At 42.8% G+C, this 23,985-nt stretch overlaps 9 protein-coding genes across 9 annotated transcripts; 4 read left to right on the top strand and 5 right to left on the bottom strand.

The window, feature by feature from the left end:
• Positions 1-63: 63 nt before the first annotated feature.
• On the bottom strand, positions 64-2,322 carry NUP85 (LALA0S05e01618g1_1; the record flags this gene model as incomplete). Its single annotated transcript, XM_022772142.1, has 1 exon — positions 64-2,322. One exon carries the CDS (start codon positions 2,320-2,322, stop codon positions 64-66), a length of 2,259 nt encoding a protein of 752 aa, XP_022628496.1.
• A 283-nt stretch (positions 2,323-2,605) lies between these two features.
• On the top strand, positions 2,606-6,085 carry URB2 (LALA0S05e01596g1_1; the record flags this gene model as incomplete). Its single annotated transcript, XM_022772141.1, has 1 exon — positions 2,606-6,085. The coding sequence occupies one exon, from the start codon at positions 2,606-2,608 to the stop codon at positions 6,083-6,085; it is 3,480 nt and encodes a 1,159-aa protein (XP_022628495.1).
• Positions 6,086-6,145: 60 nt separating this feature from the next.
• Positions 6,146-8,437, bottom strand: GEF1 (LALA0S05e01574g1_1; the record flags this gene model as incomplete). The annotated part of the gene is made up of 1 exon (XM_022772140.1): positions 6,146-8,437. The coding sequence occupies one exon, from the start codon at positions 8,435-8,437 to the stop codon at positions 6,146-6,148; it is 2,292 nt and encodes a 763-aa protein (XP_022628494.1).
• Positions 8,438-9,297: 860 nt separating this feature from the next.
• Positions 9,298-9,681, top strand: SNU13 (LALA0S05e01552g1_1; the record flags this gene model as incomplete). The annotated part of the gene is made up of 1 exon (XM_022772139.1): positions 9,298-9,681. The coding sequence occupies one exon, from the start codon at positions 9,298-9,300 to the stop codon at positions 9,679-9,681; it is 384 nt and encodes a 127-aa protein (XP_022628493.1).
• A 225-nt stretch (positions 9,682-9,906) lies between these two features.
• On the bottom strand, positions 9,907-13,275 carry MLO127 (LALA0S05e01530g1_1; the record flags this gene model as incomplete). Its single annotated transcript, XM_022772138.1, has 1 exon — positions 9,907-13,275. The coding sequence occupies one exon, from the start codon at positions 13,273-13,275 to the stop codon at positions 9,907-9,909; it is 3,369 nt and encodes a 1,122-aa protein (XP_022628492.1).
• A 485-nt stretch (positions 13,276-13,760) lies between these two features.
• On the top strand, positions 13,761-16,286 carry HUL4 (LALA0S05e01508g1_1; the record flags this gene model as incomplete). Its single annotated transcript, XM_022772137.1, has 1 exon — positions 13,761-16,286. One exon carries the CDS (start codon positions 13,761-13,763, stop codon positions 16,284-16,286), a length of 2,526 nt encoding a protein of 841 aa, XP_022628491.1.
• Positions 16,287-17,348: 1,062 nt separating this feature from the next.
• Positions 17,349-17,993, top strand: RIP1 (LALA0S05e01486g1_1; the record flags this gene model as incomplete). Its single annotated transcript, XM_022772136.1, has 1 exon — positions 17,349-17,993. The coding sequence occupies one exon, from the start codon at positions 17,349-17,351 to the stop codon at positions 17,991-17,993; it is 645 nt and encodes a 214-aa protein (XP_022628490.1).
• A 544-nt stretch (positions 17,994-18,537) lies between these two features.
• Positions 18,538-20,553, bottom strand: LALA0_S05e01464g (LALA0S05e01464g1_1; the record flags this gene model as incomplete). The annotated part of the gene is made up of 1 exon (XM_022772135.1): positions 18,538-20,553. One exon carries the CDS (start codon positions 20,551-20,553, stop codon positions 18,538-18,540), a length of 2,016 nt encoding a protein of 671 aa, XP_022628489.1.
• Positions 20,554-20,755: 202 nt separating this feature from the next.
• On the bottom strand, positions 20,756-23,845 carry RAD26 (LALA0S05e01442g1_1; the record flags this gene model as incomplete). The annotated part of the gene is made up of 1 exon (XM_022772134.1): positions 20,756-23,845. The coding sequence occupies one exon, from the start codon at positions 23,843-23,845 to the stop codon at positions 20,756-20,758; it is 3,090 nt and encodes a 1,029-aa protein (XP_022628488.1).
• Between the last annotated feature and the right edge of the window lie 140 nt (positions 23,846-23,985).

Below are 23,985 nucleotides of genomic sequence, written 5' to 3'. Positions count from 1 at the left end.
CATTAATTGTGAAAGCTGTCCAAAAGTATCGTTGCTTCATACCCGAGGCTTTGTTAATTCCGCTTACTTCATGAACTCTTGACAAATCTTGAAATTTAACTTCTTCCTGACCTGTTTGATCAAATTGCTCAATTCCTCAGGAAATCCACGTTCCTCTTTCCGGCTTTTCAAAATGTCGTATAATGCAACGCTTTTGTCGTCTTTTACCTCCAACCTGTTCAAGGCCTGAATTATGCGAATCACATCCGGTTCTGAAATGTGTTGCGTGTCATCCTGTAGAAATACAGGATTTAAAAATTGGGCCACCAGTAATGCCAGATACTGACTTGGTAGATATTGAAATTCTAACAAGCCGATAAGACTTTGTAGTGCCCCCTCAAAGTCTTGTTCTTTAGCTTGTTGATAAAAATGACGCAAGACCGCGTATGGTGACAATGTTTGCCTCATAGAATCTGTAAGGACATTTTCCAAAATCTCTTTAGGGATTTCCACTTCCGCGCGCCTACTGACAATAGCCTCTATTACTTCATCTTCGAGTGGTGTGCCTTGAATAGCAGATGCTTCGAAGATCATCCATGAGTAATGTTTGACCCACTCAAACTCACCTGCTTTACTAAAATTCATCATTGCCTCTATAACATTGTTTTCATAAAGGAATTTGTTACCCAGGATTCGATATATGGTCTTGGCAACTTCCGGCAGCCTCCACTTGGCGCATAGAGTCAACATCCACTCGACGTCATCATTATTTTCGAATGGGAAGTGAGGTAGCAGTTCTGCAATTGCTAGCCTCACGGCGCTGTTACTTCTGCTGGGCGACAACGCTAGGATACCAATTGCTACAGACCATAACAGCTTATCGTCGTAAGAACATAGCTCCATGGCAAAGCCGTGAAGCAAAAAACTAGCCATACTGTTTCTAGAAGAAAATAGATCATCTTCAATGCTAGTGTAATCACCGGAGTCATATGTCTTTGCATGCTTGTGTAGGTTGTTGCTTGACTCTAATAGTCCCTTTGCTTCGCAAATACCAGAGAAAAATGCAGCTACGCAGTTATCCAGTGATTCCAGAATCGGCAGTACGGCGTGGATCTTGCCTCTTATTATGTCTACACAAGCCTGTTCCCAGGCATTGCAAACATCAGCAGGGTGCGCATTTAATGAAAATTGCAGATATTCCTCTGACAATTGTAGTGTGGGGATATAAAATGTTATCAGCCCGCAGAAAGATTCATACCAGGTATTGGCGTACTGTAGAATTTTTGCTTGCGATCCGCTAATCAAGTGAAGCATGTCGCTGATAGAATCGCGCAAATCAAGATCCACATTAGTAGCACTCTCGGAAAAAAATTGAGATAGATGTAGTGCAGTGGCCTTCCATTCTCTAAAACCGGTTCCATCGTTGTATGGATATTCCTTCAACAGAGAGGTGGCATCAGTCAAGACGTCGAGGGTTATCTCACATTGCTCCTTTAAAGCCGGAAAAATTTGAGATCGCTCCAGAACCGCCAGCGCCTGATCGAAAAGACCCCTGAGAAGAAGCTGGCTAACGAGTTTCCAAAATGACGTCCTTTCGTAAACTTTGGTGTTGTTGTTTTCGCCGAAAACTTGTTCGATTACATTTTCCGAAGGCTCTCCATCGGCTCTGTTAATCCAGTGGCCAATGTTTCGGACTAATCCACCATCTTGGAAATCAGAGTCCTGTTCTGATGAGGTGAAATGGATAGCTTTGGCGCAATTGAGAATGGCAACATTTTCCTCCAGTTCTGCACCTCTTATGGAATTCTGTGTTAGCGCGAATGTCTCTAGTTCGTCCACCAACGCGTACATGGCCAAATCGACCGCTTGCGACTGCTCAGCTTGCGCAGACTGGTTGACGAGTCCCAATGTAGGAATCGAGAAAAACCGATCTTCGCCCAAGTTTTTGTAAATCTCAAAACAAGTCAAAACAAATTGCTTGTAGTCCTGTGAGGAGTCCAGTCCATGGAATACGGGTGTGAACAGCCTATTGTCTATCTTCTGATCTTTTCTCGCCATATTCTCGTTTTCGACGTTGTTAAAATAGCCCAAGCTACGGGCTGTTACTGGAGCCATTTGGAACTTCAATGAGCCCTGAAAACTTCCAGAAACGTCTTCTAAGCCGCCTTTTTTTCGTAGACCTTCAAAATACGTCTCGGGAGCTCCAGAAACCGCGTCTATAGACGGTTCTTTCAAAATTTCACTATCATCCATGTCTATATCAAAATCGGGTTTATTCAAGAAATCCAAACTGCCAACGTCCATCAAAGATCCACTGTTGTAATTTGTTGAAATTGAAGCCATGTTTTCTGAGTTTCAATGATTCTAATAAGGCTCAATGCCTTCAAAGCTAGCCTAAAACTGTTCCTGGATCAGTGAGTTCAACCTGTTAATGATCGATTTTAACATTGATATTTGATATTTCTTTCAACTTATTCTTATGTAAGCAATTAAACTGAAAAATTTCGAAATTTAAGCGATGAGCTATAAGAACTGAAATATAGAACTGAAAGATCAAGCTTGACTACGAAGAAAAAGGTGTTTTGACGGTAATCAAAACCACTATTTCTCTTTAGTGACTTGAGAAATGCAAGTTTCACCTTTTGGTGCGTCTCCAACGGCTTCGTCGGTATCGAAAAAACTGCGCTCGAAGGATGTTACCACTACAGAAATCTACGATATTTCAGTTCAGCTTTTGGAAGGCAGTATAGCGGTTCATTTCCCGAAAAAAGAGATCTTCGTGCTGGAACTGGTCGTAGATAGATGGAACAACCAGCGAAATACGCAGTTCAAGCGGGACCCGCATATGTGGCGGCTCTTCAATCAAATGTGGGAAGCGGTGGGCTCTGACCCGCTACGCAAACAGATATTCAGAAATCTACGCTATGTGCCGCATCTGATCCAAACGCTCGAGCTGGAAGACATGGAGTACACTATAGAGCTTGCAGAAGTACTGGCTACGAATTTTGAGCTTTTGAACTCGTGCTTCATCGTAGAAATGGCGCAGGACCAAGCCATGGCAATTATTGCAGGCATTCTCAGACTTGCTTTGCAAGTCCCAGAGTTGAAGCGTGTTTGGAGAGAGAAACTTTTGAGTGAAACATTAAAACTCACACAATTCTTGTCGGATGTCGTAATCAACAGCGCCAGCAAACTAAGTCAGAGCTTCTGTTCCAAACTGCTTTCGTCCATTTTGCAGTACAGTGCAGAATATGAAGACGAATTTGTTCCCGCTTTATGTGGCCTCATGGATACGTACCTTTTCGCTCCCGAGGTTGACAGTGTCAAACTGCTGTCACAGTTTCTAGCAGCGCAAGAGAGCGATCTTCCAGATCAGTGCTATATTATATTATACCGCAGATGTATAAAAGCGGTACCCAAGAACTCATTGGTTGAACTGGAGGAGATATTCGCACTAATAGCCAAGACGCGCCCAACCCTAAATTCCATTTTACTGCAAGAGCTAAGTTCACTGAAGAAAACTCTGTCCCAGGAGTTCTTGGAGTCATTGTTCGAAGAAAATTTCCAGAGATCCGCTGACTCTTCAGGCGAGTCCACCAGATCTTTCTGGGCAATCACAAATCAGATTCTAAAGCTCGATATTGAGGTGGGAATCATAAATACGACAAGGATAATGGATAAAATGACTAAGACACCTGTAACCGACATTATAATTACCGTATGGGATACCCTGATCGAATGTTACGTGAATGCTAGAGAGCTTCCGCAATTCCTAGATCTTTGGAAAAGCTACAGTCAGTCTCCGGACAAGTCCACTATTTTTGTCGATGACGCCAGGTTTCACTCAAAAATCACAGATAGAGTTCCTTTTATGTCGTCCACTCAGATCAAAGCATATCTCAACACAATCGCCGACGAGCTCTCGCAAAGTGACCACGACGTTCAACTAAAGATGAAGCTTTTGAATGTACTTGTCATGGGGATATACAATTTGTCGTATAGCACCCTTCCAGAACTTGAAGAATCGTTGACACGGCTACTCGAAGCCAATGAACACAAATACTCGGAGTATTGGACATTCACGTACCATTTTTTGAATGTCTACGCTGACTTTTTCCCCCACGACCGTCTTTCACAAATCCAAGCGATGCTTTTCTCTTCTTTCAATGGAACAGAATCAACAGCAGCATTTCTTACTGCTCTCATGTTGAGAGAGCTGAAAGATTTTGATCTTGTAGAGATATTGGGCAAATTTATGAAACGTTTTCGTCAATTCGATGGACTTCAAAAGCGCGAACTACTAAAGGATCTCTTCTGCAATTGGAGTACGCTCCTAAATTCATGCTTCAGTGAGGAGCACTTAAAAGAGCTGATTGATCAATTGCTACTCGCGCAAAACATTCACTTACTTGACTTGATCACATCGTCGGACGACTTTTTTGAAGAGTCTAGAATCATGGGCGTACTAACCGATAGATTGTGTGACAATACCTCGAATGATGATGTGGTTGGGAGGCTACTCAAGATACCAATACAATGCATTAGTAAAACTACGAGGGTGAAAGCTATCGATGCAGTGTGCGGGAAGCAGACACTGAGCACATTTGATTTCGAGCTAGTCTCTCGTCTGCTTTCGAACCCTACTTTCAAGTCCAGAATCGAAATGGACGTTACTGTTCTGGAAAAAATCTTGAAGCAGGAAACCTTCTTGTTCCAGGTAGGTAATCAAATCGTGGAAAAGGTCCTGTCTAATCATGTTGCACAAATGAAAGACGCTAGCAGCAAGCTTTTCATCAAAAATTTGACTGCGCATTTGACTATGAGGATGAAAACCGTATTCGACTTTACCGCATGCAAGATGGCATTTTTGTTTTCGAAAGCCGTTGATTTCGAACAAGAGATGACTGGTGCATTACAAGCCGCATTGACGAATAGACTATGTTCGTTTGTTGTTGATTTGAAAACAAACCCAGAAGACAAGCATATGGTCCTTTGGTCACTGCAGGTGCTTTACGATATTTACGAGTCTACTGAAGTTAGCTCACTTAAGGGATCTATTAATTCATTGACAATTAACACTGCTAAAAAGGTATCACACGAAGGCTTCGACGACGAGATGAAAGCTGCCTTTTTCTCTCTATTTTGTGGCACGAATTCAGACGAACCAACCTTCTTGCTGGCTCACTACATGGTTCTGAGGACTCATATAGCGAAAGACCGCATTTATCGTGCCATTGAAAAAGTTGTTATGAGAGCAAGTACCAACTTTGACCTTTTCAACGCCACACTGTTCGCAGCAGTCTCATCCATACAGGAAGATGATCAGAACTATACAGAGAGTATACTGGAATCACTGGACTTGCTCTTCCGAAATATTGCAAAGGACAATGAGAAAGGCAGGATGTTGTTTTCCAGCGCACTTTCGGAAATCAATACCCATCTTGAAACTGTGGTAAGCTCCCATACGAATGCTTTTCTTTGTTTCCTCGAAACATTGAAGAGCTTACTTGTTTGGAAGCCTTGGCTTTTCAGCCAGCACTCTATTGAAACACTTTTCCCATTTTGTCTTCGAGCGAATGCAGCTGTAATGGAAGTTAATGGATTAGAGAATGATGCGGTATTTTCATGCACATCTCAGCTCTTGTCGCATGTTTTGATGTACCATCGTTTCAAGCTCACAGATCGGCACCACTTGGTGATCTCGTATATGAACTCGGCTTTGGAAATGCTCACAGTGGGCTCACGTTACGGACTTTCTCCAGAATCTGCAGAATCCTTTAGCAGGCTTCTCACGATTTTCTGTGAGCCTTCGAATGACGTAAAGAACAATAAAAGTAAATCTCTACAGTCGCAGATCAGTCAGGTCAGAAAATCATTAAGAAGGCATGCCTCGGCTTTGCTTCTGAAGTACATCAGCCTGGCACTGGGCTCGTCCTTCGACAATCGCGTTAAAGAAGCTCTGACTTCTGGATTCTTTTCGGTATTTGACGTTCTCTCACAAGCCGAGTTCACTGCCACGATTGCTTTCTTGGACAGCCCCGGACGAATCTACTTCAAGGCCCTTTACGCGGAGTATAAAAGAAGTGGTAAATGGCACGAAGGATGATGACTTACTATACATTTTGTAAATAAACATAGAGTAGTGTCTTCGATAATGCTAATACATCTATAATTCAGTCTGTGGCAGCCTAAAGAGACTCCTTGCTGCAGACGATAGCCTGCTTTCTATGCTGGAATCGAAAGAGTACAATGGTCCATGCACTTCTTTGTGTTTGAGTCTTTCAAAACCCAAGAGATCTTTTCTTGTCAAAAGTCCTTCAATTGTGCCATTCGCTTCGACAACGATAAATTTACACCCCAGTGTTCGGAAATAGTAATGAGCCAGCTTTAGGGAGGAATGACCTGAAATTGAAACCGGTGAACGGTTCACGAGTTGTTGAAGGTTCAATACTTCTTGCTGGGTATGAACTGGAAACGGTTGCTCTTCATGGAAAATGATGATCGTGGTATGCTCAACATTGGTCTCAACTGCCGCTGCCACTTCAAGGCATAAGGCAGATCGCTTTAAATACCCTAGAAGCAAGCCAGAAGCTTTCTCTACCACAGGGTACTGTTTGTATTTGTCATTTGTATCCAAAAAATGGATTAGACTCGCCAAAGATATTTCTTGAGGAACAGAGGCAAGCACACTGGACATGATGTCGCGAACCGTGTATCCTTCAAGATGTCTAGCCTCGTCTTCTAGGCTTTCAAGAAAGGGAAATCCGTTGACCGTTATCATTTGGTCTGCGATACCCCCTTTCGCGCCAATAGATCTTAAAACAAGGTGCGTCACGGCTACAACAACCATGGATGGTATGATGTACGAAAACGCACCGGTAAGCTCAATCATAATGACCACAACAGTCAATGTCAGGTTCGTTATGCCGCTTAGAGTAGCAGCAGCCCCAAGAAAAGCATACGTCCCGGGGGTAATAACTTTGGGACCGGTGATCCACCGTTCGACTATCAGGCTGATAGCGCGACCAAATGTTGCACCCACCGCCATTGAAGGGACGAAAATACCAGCAGGAACGGAAGCGCCATATGAGATGATGATTAGCAGCGATCTCATTATTGTTGCTATTCCAAGGGAAAAGAATATTTGAATGAAAACTCTCCCATGTGTGTTTGAATCCAGTTGACAGATTCGGTGGGTCCATAAAGATCCGTTGTCGTCTACGGTGCATTCGTGAAAGAGAATCCCCATGCTTTCGGTCATGTCTAACCTTAAAAACTCGTTGAAATACGATATCAAAGCTGTGACTAAGGTCAAAAGAGCAACTTCCTGGAGTTTGTATTTCTGAAGACAATTTTTGCGGAAGTTCACGTATCGAATATTCCAGTCGCTGATCAACAGTCCATATAGCCCACCAAAAACTCCCAAAATAATAAACACGGGAATTTCCTGAATTCTCCAATTATTTTCGTAGGTTACCTCGAACAGAACAATTTTGCCATTTCTGAAGGGATTCATGTATTGCAAAGTGGCAACTGCACCCAATGCGACAAAGTAGGACTTCCAAAGCACAGATAGATTGAAATGGGAGGTTGTAGACATTTCCTCAAGCGCAAACAATACACCTCCTATTGGTGCTCCAAACGCAACGGCAACGCCTCCAGCTGCAGAAGCTATTAGGTATTCTGATTGGTGCGAGAAGCTGAGACTGCGTCTAAGCAGAAGGTTGGTAATAACGAAACCGCAACAGGTAGCATAATGAACGGAGGGACCTTCCTTGCCTACACTTAGACCTGAAGAGATAGCCAATGGAAGGGCCACGCTTTTCACAACCAGTGTTTTGAGATCCAAGAATTCATCTTTGTATTTGAAACCTGAGACCCAAACTTTGATTTCTGATATGCCCGACCCGGTAGCCATAGGAGCAATGTACCTGACCATGAGGCCACTTAGCATAGCAAAACTTAACGAGAGGACTATGAATAACAAAAAATCGGCCAACGGGTTGGTTCTTTCAATCCAGATTGCGTCTTTAATGCAGCTGAGCTCATCTCGTGCAACAAACATACGCTTTGTAGCATGGTCTTCAGTCATACCAGCGCAACAGAAAGATTTATTCAGCAGCCAGTTGCGGCTACAATGTCCAGATTTCCAATTGACCAGTGCTTCTGTCACCACTTGTATAGAACCTGCAATAAACCCAAGTAGTAAAGCAATGCATGTGAGCGTAACGATTTCGCGAAGACGGTTCCATAGCCATTGACGCCAGCGTCGCCACCTGGATTCCAAATACAGCTCTTCTTCCACCTCTTTGAAAGGGCCCTGTGGTTTACTTTGACCAAGACTTTGACTCTCCTCTATCCAATCGACCGTCTGAAAAAGTGTGAAGTTCTTAGTCTCTGGAATTTGCACAGTTCTGTCATTTTCAAACTGCGAAAGCTCTACCTGCTCAAAACCCATTGATCAATATAATATACAGGATAATTGGATGCTAAGAGAGCACCCACACGCTTTCCCTGTCGGTTTTAAGGTTGGTCAACTTCTCGGTGGATAGTCAAGGTCAATTCCATGCATGTAGTATTTCAATATATAGTAGGTGTCACACGCGTGCCAAATGATATGAATATGTTTAAAACACTGCCATTCATTGAAGGTGTGAATGGTATTTGAGTGGCTACGGGGTGCCTAAGAACATCCGAGAATATGATTTGTGAATTTGTTTATTGTTCGCCTTTTTCTTTGGCTTCTAGGGCCAAATTTCGAATTAAGCTCTCTTTTGAAAGATTTAAGATACTCAGGAGCCCGTTAGAAAATTGTGAACAGTTGTGAAATCTGCTGCAGGAAAATTATTACTACATGTGCTTTCTACGGAACAAATCTTAAGCACTCCAATTTTTCTGGGGTTTTTCGAAGCAAAATTCTCCCATCCATGATATTAATTCATCGACACTTTTAGAAAAATAAGTCGATAATGCCTGCAACGCACAGCTTAAGCCCACTGTCATCCAGCCTTGTTTCTAGCCCAATAAACTCCTGGTTTCTCCCTTCCATTCCCTGCAACAGAATCATGAGACATTCTTCAGCAACTGCCAGCGAGTCATTCTTCTACCCAATCCTCTTCTCGCCACCTTCCTCGACTCGCTGACGCTGTCGACTGAAAAATAATTTCCAGCTTTCTCAATATAAAAATTTTTTGCAAGCTCATCGCCTTTCTTTCTACAGCTCATCGCTACCTTCAATATACCTTTACGCACCATTCAGGCGAGCTTCTACTTTTGCAAGGAACTTGAACAGTCATCTCACTTCACCAAATCGATCAAATGTCCACCACTCCTAACCCAAAGGCTTTCCCATTGGCTGACGCCAACCTATCCCAGCAGATCTTGGACGTTGTTCAGCAAGCTTCCAACATGAGACAGCTGAAGAAAGGTGCCAACGAGGCCACCAAGACTTTGAACCGTGGTATTTCCGAGTTCATCATCATGGCTGCCGACTGTGAGCCTATCGAAATCTTGTTGCACTTGCCATTGTTGTGTGAAGACAAGAACGTGCCATACGTTTTCGTTCCATCCAGAACTGCCTTGGGAAGAGCCTGTGGTGTGTCCAGACCAGTCATTGCAGCGTCCATTACCACCAACGATGCCTCTGCCATCAAGTCTCAAATCTACGCTGTCAAGGACAAGATCGAGACTTTGTTGATCTAAGCTGCGTGTGTAGTTTGGGTTGGTCTGAAGTGTCAACGTTTAATTCTAGTTATGTGGAGTGGTCTTTGCATGAAGTTTTCACATAGACCCACGAATATGCCATATCTTAGAATGGGATGGTGCCGCTATAGACCCATTGAACTTTTCAAAATCTGTATAGTAAGAATATATCTCTCATTTTAAGAAAGTCTTATAAAAGCTCTTTTTTCACCTATCCCAAGACTGTCAGCCGAATATGCAGTTCTTGGGCTCATCAGCAAGCTTATGATCTGAGCCAAATAAGTGCATTTCTTCGCAGTTCAAATGCTCCCGCACTGAGGTCTCAGAGGTCCCTGAAGCCTCTATGAACTCCTCCAGCGTTCTCTGGGAAATAATGGTACTGACCAGGTAGCACCCTCCGTTGCTAGTATTGAGTAAGAAAAGTGGCATAAATTTTTCGCGGAGTTGCGTATACGTCCTGTTCAACCCGCCCATGATTTCGGCGCCATTCTGCTCTGCAGAACTGATGTCAGCAAGACTGAGTCCCGTTACCGACGGTAAACCAGCAAATTGTGCTCCCAAAAAGATACCTTCACCATCATCGTGATGCAAATACATGATGGTAACGTCCCCATCCTCATTGACAGCCGCAAAGCTCGAAGCATCAGAGAGTGTCCGATTCTCGTTGAACCCCATCTTGACGTCAGATGAGAAGCGTAGGTCTGAGAGGTAATGTGAAGCCTCACTGTAATCAGAAATGCGCTGGTGCTTTATGAATACTTCTTTCAGTCCCAAAGTCAATCCTCCACTTAATTTGCGTTCTGCAACATCAGCAGTTATTTCAAGCTCTTGAATTCCTTTAACCAAGCTATGGACTCCAATTATCTCATGCTGACTTAAAACTTTCTGTCGTTTACCCCGAGGCTGCTCATCACAAACTACGCTTTGATTGCCTTGTCTCGAGAACGCGAAACAATAGCCGGCAAAGCTATCCAGTGTAAGAGCTTTAGACACAGTTTTGAGACTGAAAGAGCCCTCTTTGGCCGAATAATCCAGCAGCAAAGCTTGGATGGATTCACCGGCAGCAAAAATCATTCGGTTTGAATAGTTGTACAAGGATGTGACACTAAACTCAACGCGAGTTTTCAGTTGCAACTCGATTTCGCCAGTCTCATCATCAAGAGTAAAAAGCAGGAGATTTTCTTGTAAGTCGTCCTCTGCGAAGTCAAAGCTCAGCGAAACTAGAAAACACCTCGAAAAGATAAGCTGTTTCGCAAAAGATGTGTAATTGTCTGAATATTTGCCCCAGAGCACTCTTTTATGAAATTTTAGAGCTGAAAGATCAGAGATTAAAGCTTGAGGGAACAACGAAGAGATTGGGTATTTTTGTGCGACCTGTCCAGCTGTAATATCATGAACATGAATTTCGGATTCATAAGCAATCTTATCTTGGGCTTTATCATAGCGTTGAGTTACTGCACTAGTAATTACGAATCGACGTGAAATTGGAATTGTCAAGTGCTTCGTGTAAATATGAGAATGGTTGCGGTAAGACTTCTTAGTCACCAGAAAAGAGCTGTTCAGGAGTTCTGAAACGTCACATTGATAAAAATTGGAATCATTACCCAAGCCTATCAAGGTAGTGCCAAGAGCCACTTTCATTTTTTTGAGGCGTAATGGCAAGTTCACTTCACCAGCTTCGATTTTTGATTGCTGAAGACTTACCATGAATATGCTATCGACACAACTGATGAGAAATCTATTGGAGGTCTGCAAGTCTTGGAGATAAAATTTGTGACCGCTGATTTTGAATTGGGAACGCAGTGTTCCATCTGTATTGTAGATCTGTGTGTTCCCGAAAATGTCTATGAATATGAGCCAAGTGTTATCTTCCCAAACCTTCACAAGGCAGTCACATACCTGAGACAATCCTAGCAGCTTAACTGATTTGCTTCTGTTGCTGGAAAACCAAATAGATTCTGAGTTCCAACTTACCACAGTCAATTCGCTGGCATCAGGTAACTGTGTTGAAGAAACATGATACGATGTAGAGGTGGCGCTTTCGAAGCCTGGGATGGGCAAATTTAAACCATCTTGACCCCAACTAATTGTCCCGTTTTTCTTAACAAATACTAGCTTCTGAGTGAATTTAATAGGCTCGACCAAAAGAATGTCATCCTGGCATAAGGTGAAGATACCATTCAAGTCAACGTGTAACACGTTGCCATATGTGACCCGACCAGTATCATTGTATAGTATGCCATTAGAATCCAACCAAAATACACCCTTTTTCGTTAGCCAAAAGTCTACGATTCGCAGATTAGTGATGTGAGCTAGAGGGCTCAAATGAATAGAAGCTTCACACGCCAAAAAGGTACATTCCAAAAACCCTTCGTTTCCAGAAGACCCGCCAGATACTAATAAACGCCTAAAATTCCCAAAATCTCCGGATACCGTGGAATATAGAACAGAGTCGATCCTACAGGGAATGACAATGGACTTTTTATCGCTCAAGTCAAAGATAATCAGTCCCATGTGAGTCGTTGGGATCAGAAATTGAGAACCACGCAGATGTATACAGTTATCGACAGAATCTAGTCTGTCTCGACTGAATTCCGGCGAAATTAAGGATGCACACTCTGAGTTCTCCTTTTTCTCAAATAAAGTGCTGAGCTGCAGTCTAAAAAACTCCCCCTCATTCGTACAGCCAATAAACTGTTGCGCCCGACCCGTCGACTGTTCTAATGCAGGGAAAATACGAACATCGGCAGTTTTTAGTCCCAATATTGCATTTAGACTCTTCTTGAGTGTGTCAAAACGTGGTCTCTGCGAAAGAAATGCCTTTTGGGCATCGTAAATAAGCGTAGAAGTGGGTAAAAAGCACACAAAGCCCATATTGGTTCTGGAAATGAGCGATACGTGACCATAAGACGCATCGCGAGGCAAAGCATCTAGGCTCTTACTCTTAATGACCAGTTCCCACTTGTTGCGGATCAAATCGAGCTCTTCCCAGATTTCAACCGTAGGAAAGTTGCTGTTGAGAGGTTGTGACAAGATACACATCTGATAGAAATCTTCGGATTCCACGGTATTCCAGCAAGTTGTGAGGGCCCGTATGGGGTGTGGGGATCTGAACATCACATCTGAAGCATTCTGGGATGTCGAAAGCTTCAAAGTAGTTGGGCCCACTGCATAATTCACTTTTATCACTGACCGGCGGTCCCACGTTACAAAAAACCGGCTAAACTTCGCGTCAACGGCTACAAGAGGCTTTTGGTCGTGCTGTTGAAGCAAAGAGAGCTTTGCAGAGTCCAAAATTTGCAGTCTGTGGTTTCTGACTTCGACTTCACCAGACTCGTAGAAAATAATGGCATAATTCCCGTTGAACTCCGCACCTGGACAAGGCCGGACCTCTAAAACAGTCTTCGAGGTTTCCGATCGATAAATCGGTGATTCCTGGTCCTTCAAATAAGCAAAAACGCTCAACTCTCGATTTTTCACCACCAAAAGTGTCTCGTCATTGAAGAGAAACGAAGTGACAAATATTAGCGGCGACCGTAATGCACTTACCACCAGATTTGGATCCAAATCAAATGAATCACTATCATTGTTCATTTAACACTTTCAAAAACCATTAAGTTCACTACAACTAACCTATTCTTTCCGGTTCTAAAGGGTCCCCTCTTGTATTCCATTTTAGTCAAAGCGGCTTTCATTTTCGTTTATACTATTATGTCAATATAATGAGAGTCGAGATCAAAATCTATAAAAAGACACCATTGAATCAGCTCTGATGAGGTATAAAATAAGGGCTGATTGATCATGGCTTGACCGTGCAATATCTCACTTGATTCTTTCAATGGTTTGTGTTGCTTTGTAGTATTCTATTTAGATCCTGGTATACCGTACTATTCGTAGACGTCTCATAATATAGCCAGTGTCGTTTCTGGTTGCGACGTTTTCAAAAAGATCCTGACGTTGCTGTGGGAAAAGTTAGGGAAGACAAAAGGAAGCTTTGCTACTTTGGAGAACCGATTTTAGTGTCGTTGGTAACAGATCAATACTTGAAAGGCGGATTTGCTGCGTTTCTTTGAATTCTGATGGTCAACTTGGCTGTCTTCAGACGGAAGAGTAGAAAAACCGAGCGGGAAGTAGAATTGACGTTTGAAAGTCATGTCCATCAGTCCAAAAAAAATGCCAGTTCTGGTGGCTCTGAAACGACCAAGGTCTTGACAATGTGCTGTTGTTGCGGGGCGGCCTTGAAGCATCCCGATGGCGAGCATAAGCTGAAATGCATGCGATGTCACACAACGATAGAATTGGCCTCCACAACGGAGACGTCCGCAAAACCGCCGTCTGTCTATTCCTATCGCGATTTCCAAGATGTGGTGTCGGCTTGTAACGAGGAATTGGCCAGGAAAAGAGAGACGTTGGGCGCAGCGTTTGAGAAATGTCATTTGCGCGACGCTTTCGTCCCACTTGAGAATTTCTTGGAAAGACTGTTTTCAAGCGTCAAGAACGTTAACAGTTTCTGCAGCGTAGCTTTGCATTACGACCCAAAACAAGTGTCAAGTTTCTACGCTGCGATTCTTCAACTCCCTACTAAAAAGCCATTCTACAAACTGTTGATATGCAGTAACGAGCGTCTCAAAAAACCACGAATTAAAATGTTAAGAGAAGATTCGGTTTCGAACTTCAAAGACCTTTCATGGATTCTCATGATTTTAGAAAACCCGCTTCTTCGACAGAGTCTCAAATTTGATCAAACTCACAAACCGCTGACGCCGCATATACGTGCAATTCAATATGAAGTTCTGAAACGGGCCATCGGTTATTTGGCACTCGTCAATGACTCTACGGGGAAAGAGCTGATTGGGTACTTGGCGCACCTGGGGTACGAGCGTTTTGATGAACAGGTCGATTTGTTAAACTTATATTTGACATTCCATTTTTCGAGAATTCTTCGCAAAAGAGCCAGGAAGGAGGCATGCTATGGAAGTCCAGACCTGGAAGAATTCTGTTGGGACTCGAAACTCAACGCAAATCATCCTGATAACGACTTTGAAACTATCCCACGAATGGTAACCAGATTTCTCACCAGCAATGGCCATCTGGAACGGAATTTACCGGCCAATTTCAAATTCAATTTAAGCGATTATGGAAACGACTGGCACATCGGTACCGCTTCAAGGTTAATGTACTTTTACTATCTCGTAAGTCAGCGAAAGTATAAGTGTCCGGTATCGCGGTTCTACAATATGCTTTCTGATTATTTGGACTATAAGAAGGATTATGAACAATGGAGGTCAAAACTCAAACCTTATTCAAACAGTGGATCCATATCATTTGTTGACACACTCGATGGTCTGGCTTTGTCAACTGGCAAAAGTTCAGAAACACAGTTTACAATGTGTCAGTTTCCATTTTTGATGACAATGGGAATAAAGCTCTCAATTATGGAGTATGAAATACGAAAGGAGATGGAACATAACGCCGAACAGGCATTCCTCAAAGCCTTGGATAAGAAAAAAGTGATTGACGTCTATTTGAGAATAAGTATACGCCGAGATCACGTGGCTGAGGATTCTTTACGTTGCATTGAGTCTCATCGGTCCGATCTTGGTAAATGTCTCCGGGTCGAGTTCATAGACGAGCCCGGTATCGACGCTGGTGGACTACGCAAAGAATGGTTTTCTTTGTTGACCAAGGAATTATTTAATCCCGATAACGGATTATTCACTGTGGTGGAGGAAAGTAGGTATTCATGGTTCAACATGGCTTACGAGGATTTTGGGAGCAGCCCCGATAATGCGTCCAAACTTTACTACCTATTTGGCATTGTACTGGGTTTAGCTATATACAACGGGACGATCTTGGATGTATACTTCCCGAGGGCACTGTACAAAAAACTATGTGACGAGCCGCTCACCAGAAGTGATTATTTTGAGCTTTACCCTGAGACCGGAAGAAATCTCATGAAAATGGTAGATTATAAGGATGATGACTTTGAAGATGTGTTTGGCTTGAATTTCGAAGTAAGTTATCCAGATGCTTGGAATTCCAAAATTCACAGAAAGGAATTATGCCCCGATGGGTCGAAGAGACAAGTGACGCGAGACAATTGTCGCGAGTATACAAGACTTTGGATGGACTTCAATTTGAATCGAGCAATAGCTAACAGCTTCGAAGTTTTCCTGCGTGGTTTTCGCAGGGTTGTGAAGGGTGATGCATTTCGTTTATTCAATGCAGCAGAGCTTGAGCTGCTGTTATGCGGGAGTCGGGACAAAGAAATTGACGTGAACACATTGCAAAGCGTTACGAAATACGGGAGTGGTTTTACGAAAAGTTCGAGAGTGGTTGTTTGGTTTTGGAATATTTTCAATGAGTTTGACAGTAGTGAAAAACGGAAACTTTTGGAATTTGTGACAGGATCGGATAGAATTCCAGCGACTGGGATTTCGACGATTCCTTTCAAGGTTTCTCGTCTAGGAAATGATTGTAACAGTTTACCACTTGCGCATACATGTTTCAATGAGCTTTGCATCTATGATTATGGCGATTGTAGGAAACTGAGGGACAAGTTGTTGATTGCAATGTATGAATCGGAGGGTTATGGTTTTAAATAGGATATGACGAGGTTATATAAGTGGGTGCATTGCAGGACCGAATGTGTGACATCGGCACCAAAAACATAAAAACAATTGAAGTACTGATACGGCAACAGCACTCCGACAGGTTTGTAGAGTAGCATGATAGTTCGCGATAGAAGATCGCAATCAATCTCTCTATGGTGCGGATTGGAGGTTGATACATTGTAAACCTACATTTGTTTATCTCTTTTTACCCAGCTGTGTCGCTGTCGCAAAAGTCACGTGACAAATGTCACACTTCCGATTGAAGTTGTCTAAGCTTTTTCCCACTGGTAATTTCAAACTGACGAATCGCAATGAATTGAACTGCACTGACCTGATGGCTCTACTGTATTGACATGGTCGTGTCATCAGTAGTCATGTATATGCATCTCATCTCATTCTGATCACATCTCACGACTGTGACGCTTGTGACTGTTCGATAAGCAGTATTAATAAACATTCATTTTTCGCTCCCGTGAAACGCAACTGAGTCGTAAGATAACAGTGCGACAAATGCAATGATCTAATTGAGAAACCTGCCAGAGGAAAACTCAGTACCAAAAAATAATCCCTCGTACAAAGTGACTTAGAGACGACACGAAATAAATTACTTGCCAATTATCCCAAGTACCTCATAACTTGTAGAGAATCCCATTCAAAGCTCAATACCTCCATACACATACCTGCTCTCACTATTAGTTTCTAGCCTTTAATCTGATTCTGTCCCAATATGTAGCTTCATTGTCGTGTAAGACGACCATTGAATCACCATAAACGAACCAATGAAATCTACTAAAAAATTAAACATAGCTCTCTAAGATCGGTTATTTCGGTAAGTCTCTCTAAAGTCAAAATTATTCGAACTCATCTTAAACTAAATTCTAACACATTTCGGTAACAAAAACATCGAAAAACCGTCGCTATCGCTTCAGAAAACACTCTTCCTGTCTGTACAGTCCTAGGTAAGTCGATTTCAGCAATTTGAACGCAACTTGAACGGTGGAAATAGCATTTCTGTGTGAGAAACTAGCATATTTATTAGACCTTTAAAAAAAGATGTTGGGATTGAGATCTTCTTTTAGAAGCTCTTTGCAAACGATAAAGGGTCAGTCGAGACTTCTGTCTTCTTCGGCCGTGTCCGCGAAGTCCACCTACAGAACCCCCGATTTTGGTGACTACATTAAGGAGAAGCAAGATGCGGACAAGAGCCGTTCTTACGCTTATTTCATGGTTGGATCCTTGGGTCTACTATCGTCTGCTGGTGCCAAATCGACCGTGGAGACGTTTATCACGTCGATGTCTGCTTCTGCAGACATTTTGGCTATGGCCAAGGTCGAGGTAAACCTTGCTGCTATTCCAGAGGGTAAAAACGTTGTGGTCAAATGGCAAGGTAAACCTGTTTTCATCAGACACAGAACCGCTGCTGAAATTGATGAGGCCAATAAGGTCCAAATGTCTGCTCTTAAGGACCCACAAACCGACGCCGACAGAGTGAAGAAACCAGAGTGGTTGGTCATGTTGGGTATCTGCACACATTTGGGTTGTGTGCCTATTGGAGAGTCCGGTGATTTCGGCGGCTGGTTCTGTCCTTGCCACGGTTCGCACTACGACATCTCGGGTAGAATCAGAAAGGGTCCAGCTCCTTTGAACTTGGAAATTCCAGAATACGAGTTCGACGACCAAAAGCTAGTTGTCGGTTAAAAACAAATATGAGAAGATTCATTCACATTACTACTGTTGCAATCAGAACAGTCTCTTACGAAAAAAAAAACCCCCTCTCGAACCCAAAAAAACACAACAACAATACTACAACTACTTTCCAAGCATTTCTTCCTATCTATCCCATTTGGTCCCTGGCCAATCGTCAAGTCTCGTGGTCGGTTAGCAGTTCAACGGTTTAAATCTCCTATCTCCTGTTTTCCAATGTCCTTTTAATTTAACGGCGAACGGAGGGGAAAAGTCTACTCGAACAGAATGGACGTTCCAACAACGGTAAAGCCTTGTTCTCGCAATCGTCACTCAAATTTTTCCCCTCTGAGGTCCATCTGTGGTCATAATGTGAAGAACTATTTCTTTACGCCTGAGGAGGGTGTTTTAACATTCATATTCAACCTCCCAAAATTCAATGTACATTGAACGACCCATATAACTTGTTATTTATATATATATAATCTTCATGATGCCATGAATATAAGCGAAATATGAAGTTTCTGAACGTTAATGCCCCTCGTGTTGGTTTCCAAGGTCAAAGGTCGCAACGCGTTCGCAGAAGGTCACTTAAATCGTCAGGAATAGTTGGAGTAGGAGAATGACTCCATTGTCGGAGTATTTCTCGAGCTTCGTGAACAACTTTTTCGTATTTGACGTCATCCCGCTGCGGGCATCTTCCTATCAATGGCTTTCGAAACCTACTTGACATAATCGCCCGTACGATGTCCTTCCTTTCTTGCGATAAATCAGTCGAATTATCAAGCTCTACAAGAAGATCAAAGACATATTGAGGTAGATTGGGTGGTCTATAATCCCGGTAATAAAGCAATCTCCACAATACTGACCAGTGAAGATCAACATCGTCTCGCAATTCTCTGCGCCGACCATAATTGGGAACATAAGCATTTTTCCACCTGCAGTTTTTGCCCAGTATCTTACGTCTGATGGGAACTAATTCCACGATCCACCATACGAATACTTGCCATAACGGCTGATCTCCACATCCTGCTTTGCTAGGAAGAGATGCGTCGCGCTGGGCTTCCCTGTCAACCAAGGACGTCTGAGAACTACCAAAGTCACAAGAGCGATATAGCAGTTCATTACACTTTTCGATGTAACAACGACCTTTCCTGCATATCCATGAGACCTTCATTTTGATGAGTTTAGAAATTTGGCGGAGAATGCGAGAGATCAAAGATCTGTTGAGTAGATTTGATACCTCAGGCATACTCTCTACTGCCCCTCTACTTCTGAAAGTCAGCATATCGTGAGAAAGAGCCGTAAAGCTGCTGAGAGCTGGATACTTATCTGAAAACTCTCTAACAACACCTTTCTCAAAGAGAACCCCGTTTGTGATTGCTTCCGAAAGTATCCACTGCAAGGATACGTTTGATAAATATTGCTTTGTATCAAAATCAGGTATCCAACCACCACCAACATCTGCATGATCTCCAGGAAACCACTTCTCAATGATATCGGAAGACAATGAGTCACTGCTTATGGAACTTCTGCAGAAATCTTGAGTGTATGTCAGAGATTTCGCAGCGCTTGAATCATTTAGCCTGCCCTCGCCTTCGTTACGCACACTTGAAGTTTTGGATTTCAAGAAAGAATTTTGAGGGCTATTACCGTTCGATGTCTGCATTGAGTTTCTTGAAAGTAAATTTGGCGACGGAGGTGCCTTAGAGAAAATTTGAAGACTTTTGAAAGAAGAGTTCGAAAGCCTGTAGCTCAAGTTGCGCCAAAATGGAGAAAAACCCCCATCTTTGGGACTTTGGATGAAATTCTGCTGTTGAAATTTGCCTCTACGCTCATCAAGACTGAGTGCATGTCGAACATGGCGCACAATTGTACTCCTAGCGGTGAATGGAAAGTGCCTATCGCGAAGAAATCCAGCCGAGTTGACAGAGTCAAATAAGCCCTGAAAGCTTATAACAATCTCATAGCTGCGAGAAAACGTTTTCTTGAATTCCTCAGCAAGGGTAGTAGTGTAATCAGGTTCAATTGGTTGTGCAGCATATTCCCATTTCTCATATATTTGCCAAGCGGTTGAGATAATATCTTCTAGTCCCTCATTAAGTAAACCTACTCTCTCGATCATTCCAGCCAAAATTCTTGCCACGAATGCTCCCCTACTGAATCCAAACATGTATATCTCATCTCCTCTTCTGTAAAACTTCATAAGAAAGATGTAGGCCGAGCAGACATGATTTGTCATTGAAAAAGCAAATAGGGAATCCACAAAGTTTCTAGCTTTCGTAAAGGTCACTTTCCGATTGTAGTTGAGGTTCGAATCAAAGGTCATTGCAGTTCCGATGCCCGGTTGATAGTAACAAAGCTGCTTTCTTTCATCACTGCTGTCTAACATCCGATATATCTTGAGGACGTTAGAAAATGGCTTGGGACCAAATGTGCCATCTGTGCCATCAAAGCAAAGAATTATCTTTCGACCCCGAACACCACCCTCATTAGCTTTACTATGCGGACTTTTGCAGGTGCCTTGATTTTGAGCTGTTCTACCATGTATTGTACCGCCTATAGTTTCCGACATTTACAAAATGCGTGGCACCGAAGAGCACCTTTACGTTCAAGGTATCTTTAATGATTCACATCTGCAAACAAGTCGGTTTTCTATTGTTTTGTAAAAGTTATTCAAGAGACAGAGCGCTGGCACTGACATTGACGCTGACGCTGACACTGACGCTGACACTGACGCTGACACCAAATTAGAAAGGTTGCGTACAAAGCGAGGGCTACAGGGATGAGCTAAACTCTTCCTTCAATGCCCACTGGCCTTCTGTTGATTGGAAAGTGGCAATTTGCTTCAACAATGCTCGAATCTTGATTATGTCTTCTTTTTCTGTCATTTTGATACCCATATGCCTGACAATGTCAGCCGACTTTGCAGCGAAGTTGGGTTTCTCCATAAGAAAAGTCCGTATGCTCTCTATGGTTTGAGCTGCTCGATTTTGTCTCTCACTTGTGGAATTTGTCTCACCAGTTGTACTGCCTTTTTTCAGGTTTGATAAGATAGCAGCTGAACCTAGAGATCTTCCAGTCGTTTTTTTCTTTTTTACTCGGCCTGCCGTACCGAATTTCCCGGTCCACGTAGGAGTGCCTACTTCGAACTTCTTGGTAGCCTTCCTGGACTCTCGTAAGGCAGCAACTGCTTCTTCTGCCACTTTCGTAGCCTCCTTGGAAATTATATCTTCTGAGGGCTTCGAATGAAAATCAATCACAGAATCGTGGCTTTTTACCTCCTCTATATTCCCGCCACAAAGTGCGTCCATTAGCCGGTCATCTTCGTTTTTACTATTTTGTATTTTGTCTTTAGCACTGAAGAACCCTTCTAACTTGGAGACACCAGAAATTTGAACAACTTCATCAAAGTCGTCTCCTTCTTCAGTTTTGGATTTTTTCAAATTCTCTGTCTCTTTCTGGACTTCGCTTTCAAGGTCTTCATTAGAAAGTCCCGATTCCCCGCCCAAAACAAACAGGTCCTGAAGTTCGTTCATTTTGAAAAAGCGCTTCTGTTTAGGATCAGTCAAAACCTTATTAGTTAGAAATTGTTTGAAAATCTGCCGATGATAAATTTTCTCCTCGATTGAACCCGCAATCATAAGTCTATAAATCGAAACTTCTCTCTTTTGGCCTATCCTCCAAGCCCTTTCGCGAGCTTGCATATCTGTAGAAGGATTCCAGTCAGGATCAAAAATAATGATTCTGTTTGCACCAGTGAGATTTACACCAAGACCTCCGACTCTCGTGGTCAGCAGGAAGACATCATACGGTCCATTGTTGAACGCATCGACAAGAGCTTGCCTTGATCCTATACTTGAACCCCCGTCCATTCTCAAATAATTCAACTCAGCTAAATCGCTGTCAGTTGACATGAACTTCTCCAATATGTCCAACATCTGACGCGTTTGCGCGAATAATAGTGTCTTGAATTTTTGGGCGTGCCATAACTTAAGTAGCTGCTTGACGACCTGCATCTTTCCTGATCTTTTAGGGTCCCCGTAAGAAAGCTCATGCTGCTTTTCATTCCTAACAAGCATATCTGGATGGTTGCAAATCTTGCGTAGGATGTCGATGCCATACAAAACTTGACGCTTCCCATTTCTGATTTTGACCAAGTCTTCTGAGTTAAGAAACTGAAGGTATTTATCACGCTGATATTTCGTCAATTTGCAAAAGAGGACCATTTCGTTTTTCTGCGGTAGGTCTTTTGCAACATCAGCCTTAACTCTTCTCAGCAAGTAAGGTGAAATTAGATTTCTCAGCGCAACTGCGCATTTATGACCAGTTTGAACCTGAACGTTAGTTGCATTGGCATAACCGCCCATGTTTATAGGAATAGCGAATTGTTGCTGGAACACTGGCAGTGTCCCCAGCCTTCCGGGATAGATGAAGTCAAAAAGACTCCAAAGTTCTGTCAAGTTGTTTTGAATTGGGGTTCCGGATAAAATTATCCTATTTTTGGTTTTAAGCTGTTTGCATGTAAGCGAGATATCAGCGTCAGGGTTTCTGATTTTATGCCCCTCATCCAGAATGGCGTAATCCCACTTAACCTTGAGAAGTTTATCCGCATGAACCCTGAGACCCACATAGGTAGTTATGAGTATATGACCTTTGGTGACGACTTTTTCAATGAGTGCGTCGCGAACCATCCCACTTTCTAGTGTACTCTTGATTTTTTTACCCTCATTGTACGCATCGAATGATATTTCATCAGGATTCGAGTTCATGAAAAGCTCTTCAAGTTCAGCATCGGTGAGATTTTCTTTCTGTGTCATTCCAGAGCCAATGGAATGTAGTATGACAGCCCGAAAAGGCGGCCACCAGGTATGGAGTTCTTTACACCATTGTCGTAGTACTGTTGCCGGACAAATCACAATGATAGGTCCTTTCAGCATCTTCGAATGGTGTAAGGAAGCTAGAAAAGCTATGACTTGAATGGTCTTTCCCAACCCCATTTCATCACCTATTATACCGCCGCACTGTTGCTGATACAGCTCATATAGCCACTGGACGCATGTTTTTTGATAATCAAACAACGAGTTGAAAATCTCGCCGGGGATCTTGAAATCGTTATTGAGCTTTGCATCCGGAAATTCTGGATGTGCTCTAAAATGTTCTTCTGATGCCGTAGCTTGATCATTGATGCGTCTTTGCTTGTTTCTACCCTTGAACCAGCTTTTCAGTCTTCGCTGATAGCTCAGTTCGTCCCCGTCATCTACTATAGTACTGGATGTCTTAGTATTTGTTCCGGTAGAAGTCTCATCGTCTGTCTCAGAGATAGCGTCCGCCCCACTATCGTCTATATAGGCTTCAACATCATCAATGTCATCATCTGCTTTGAGGCTATTCAGATGCTTATCATCATCGATTGTAAATTCCAGCTTGGTCCCAAAAGCTGTTTTTTGACCTATTCGGACCTGAAAGTCTTCCTCAGATTCTCCAGGCTGTCTGGCTGTGGGATCATCTTTGATCGTCCCACGACTTTTCTCTACAGATAATGCGGTAACCCGATTTTTTATGTCTTCCAAATCTTTTCGCAGCGGCTTGATTTCCTCATCATTAAGAGTTTGCAGCTGTGTCTGTAAAGTTTGACGGACACTGATTCTATTAGCGTTATTGATCTTGCGCTTTAAGAGTTCACGTTTTTTCAAAACTTTCACTAGGGCATTCTGGGATCTTTCTAGTCTTTTGAGTTCCTGATTCAACGCTTGCTGGTCTATGGCAGTCTGAGCACTGGTTTCGATCTGATTCTCTAGAGCATTTTGGGAGACAAGCTCGATGCCCAAGTGCTCGAGAGATGTCTGGTTGGGTTCAGGGTCCATTCGAAATGGATAAGATAGGACTTGTCCCTAATGTTCAACGTCTGGTATTAATGAAATCAGAACCACTAGCGTTGGGAAACTTTGTTGTAAAGGTATAAAGTGTAGCGCTTTTCGTTAAAATTGTAGATTGTCATCAGGTA

Source organism: Lachancea lanzarotensis, scaffold LALA0S05 (genome assembly GCF_000938715.1).
Source record: "Lachancea lanzarotensis genome assembly LALA0, scaffold LALA0S05, whole genome shotgun sequence".
NCBI lineage: Eukaryota > Fungi > Ascomycota > Saccharomycetes > Saccharomycetales > Saccharomycetaceae > Lachancea > Lachancea lanzarotensis.
Note: the sequence above shows the minus strand (reverse complement) of the source record. Positions and strands in the feature narration are given on the sequence as shown.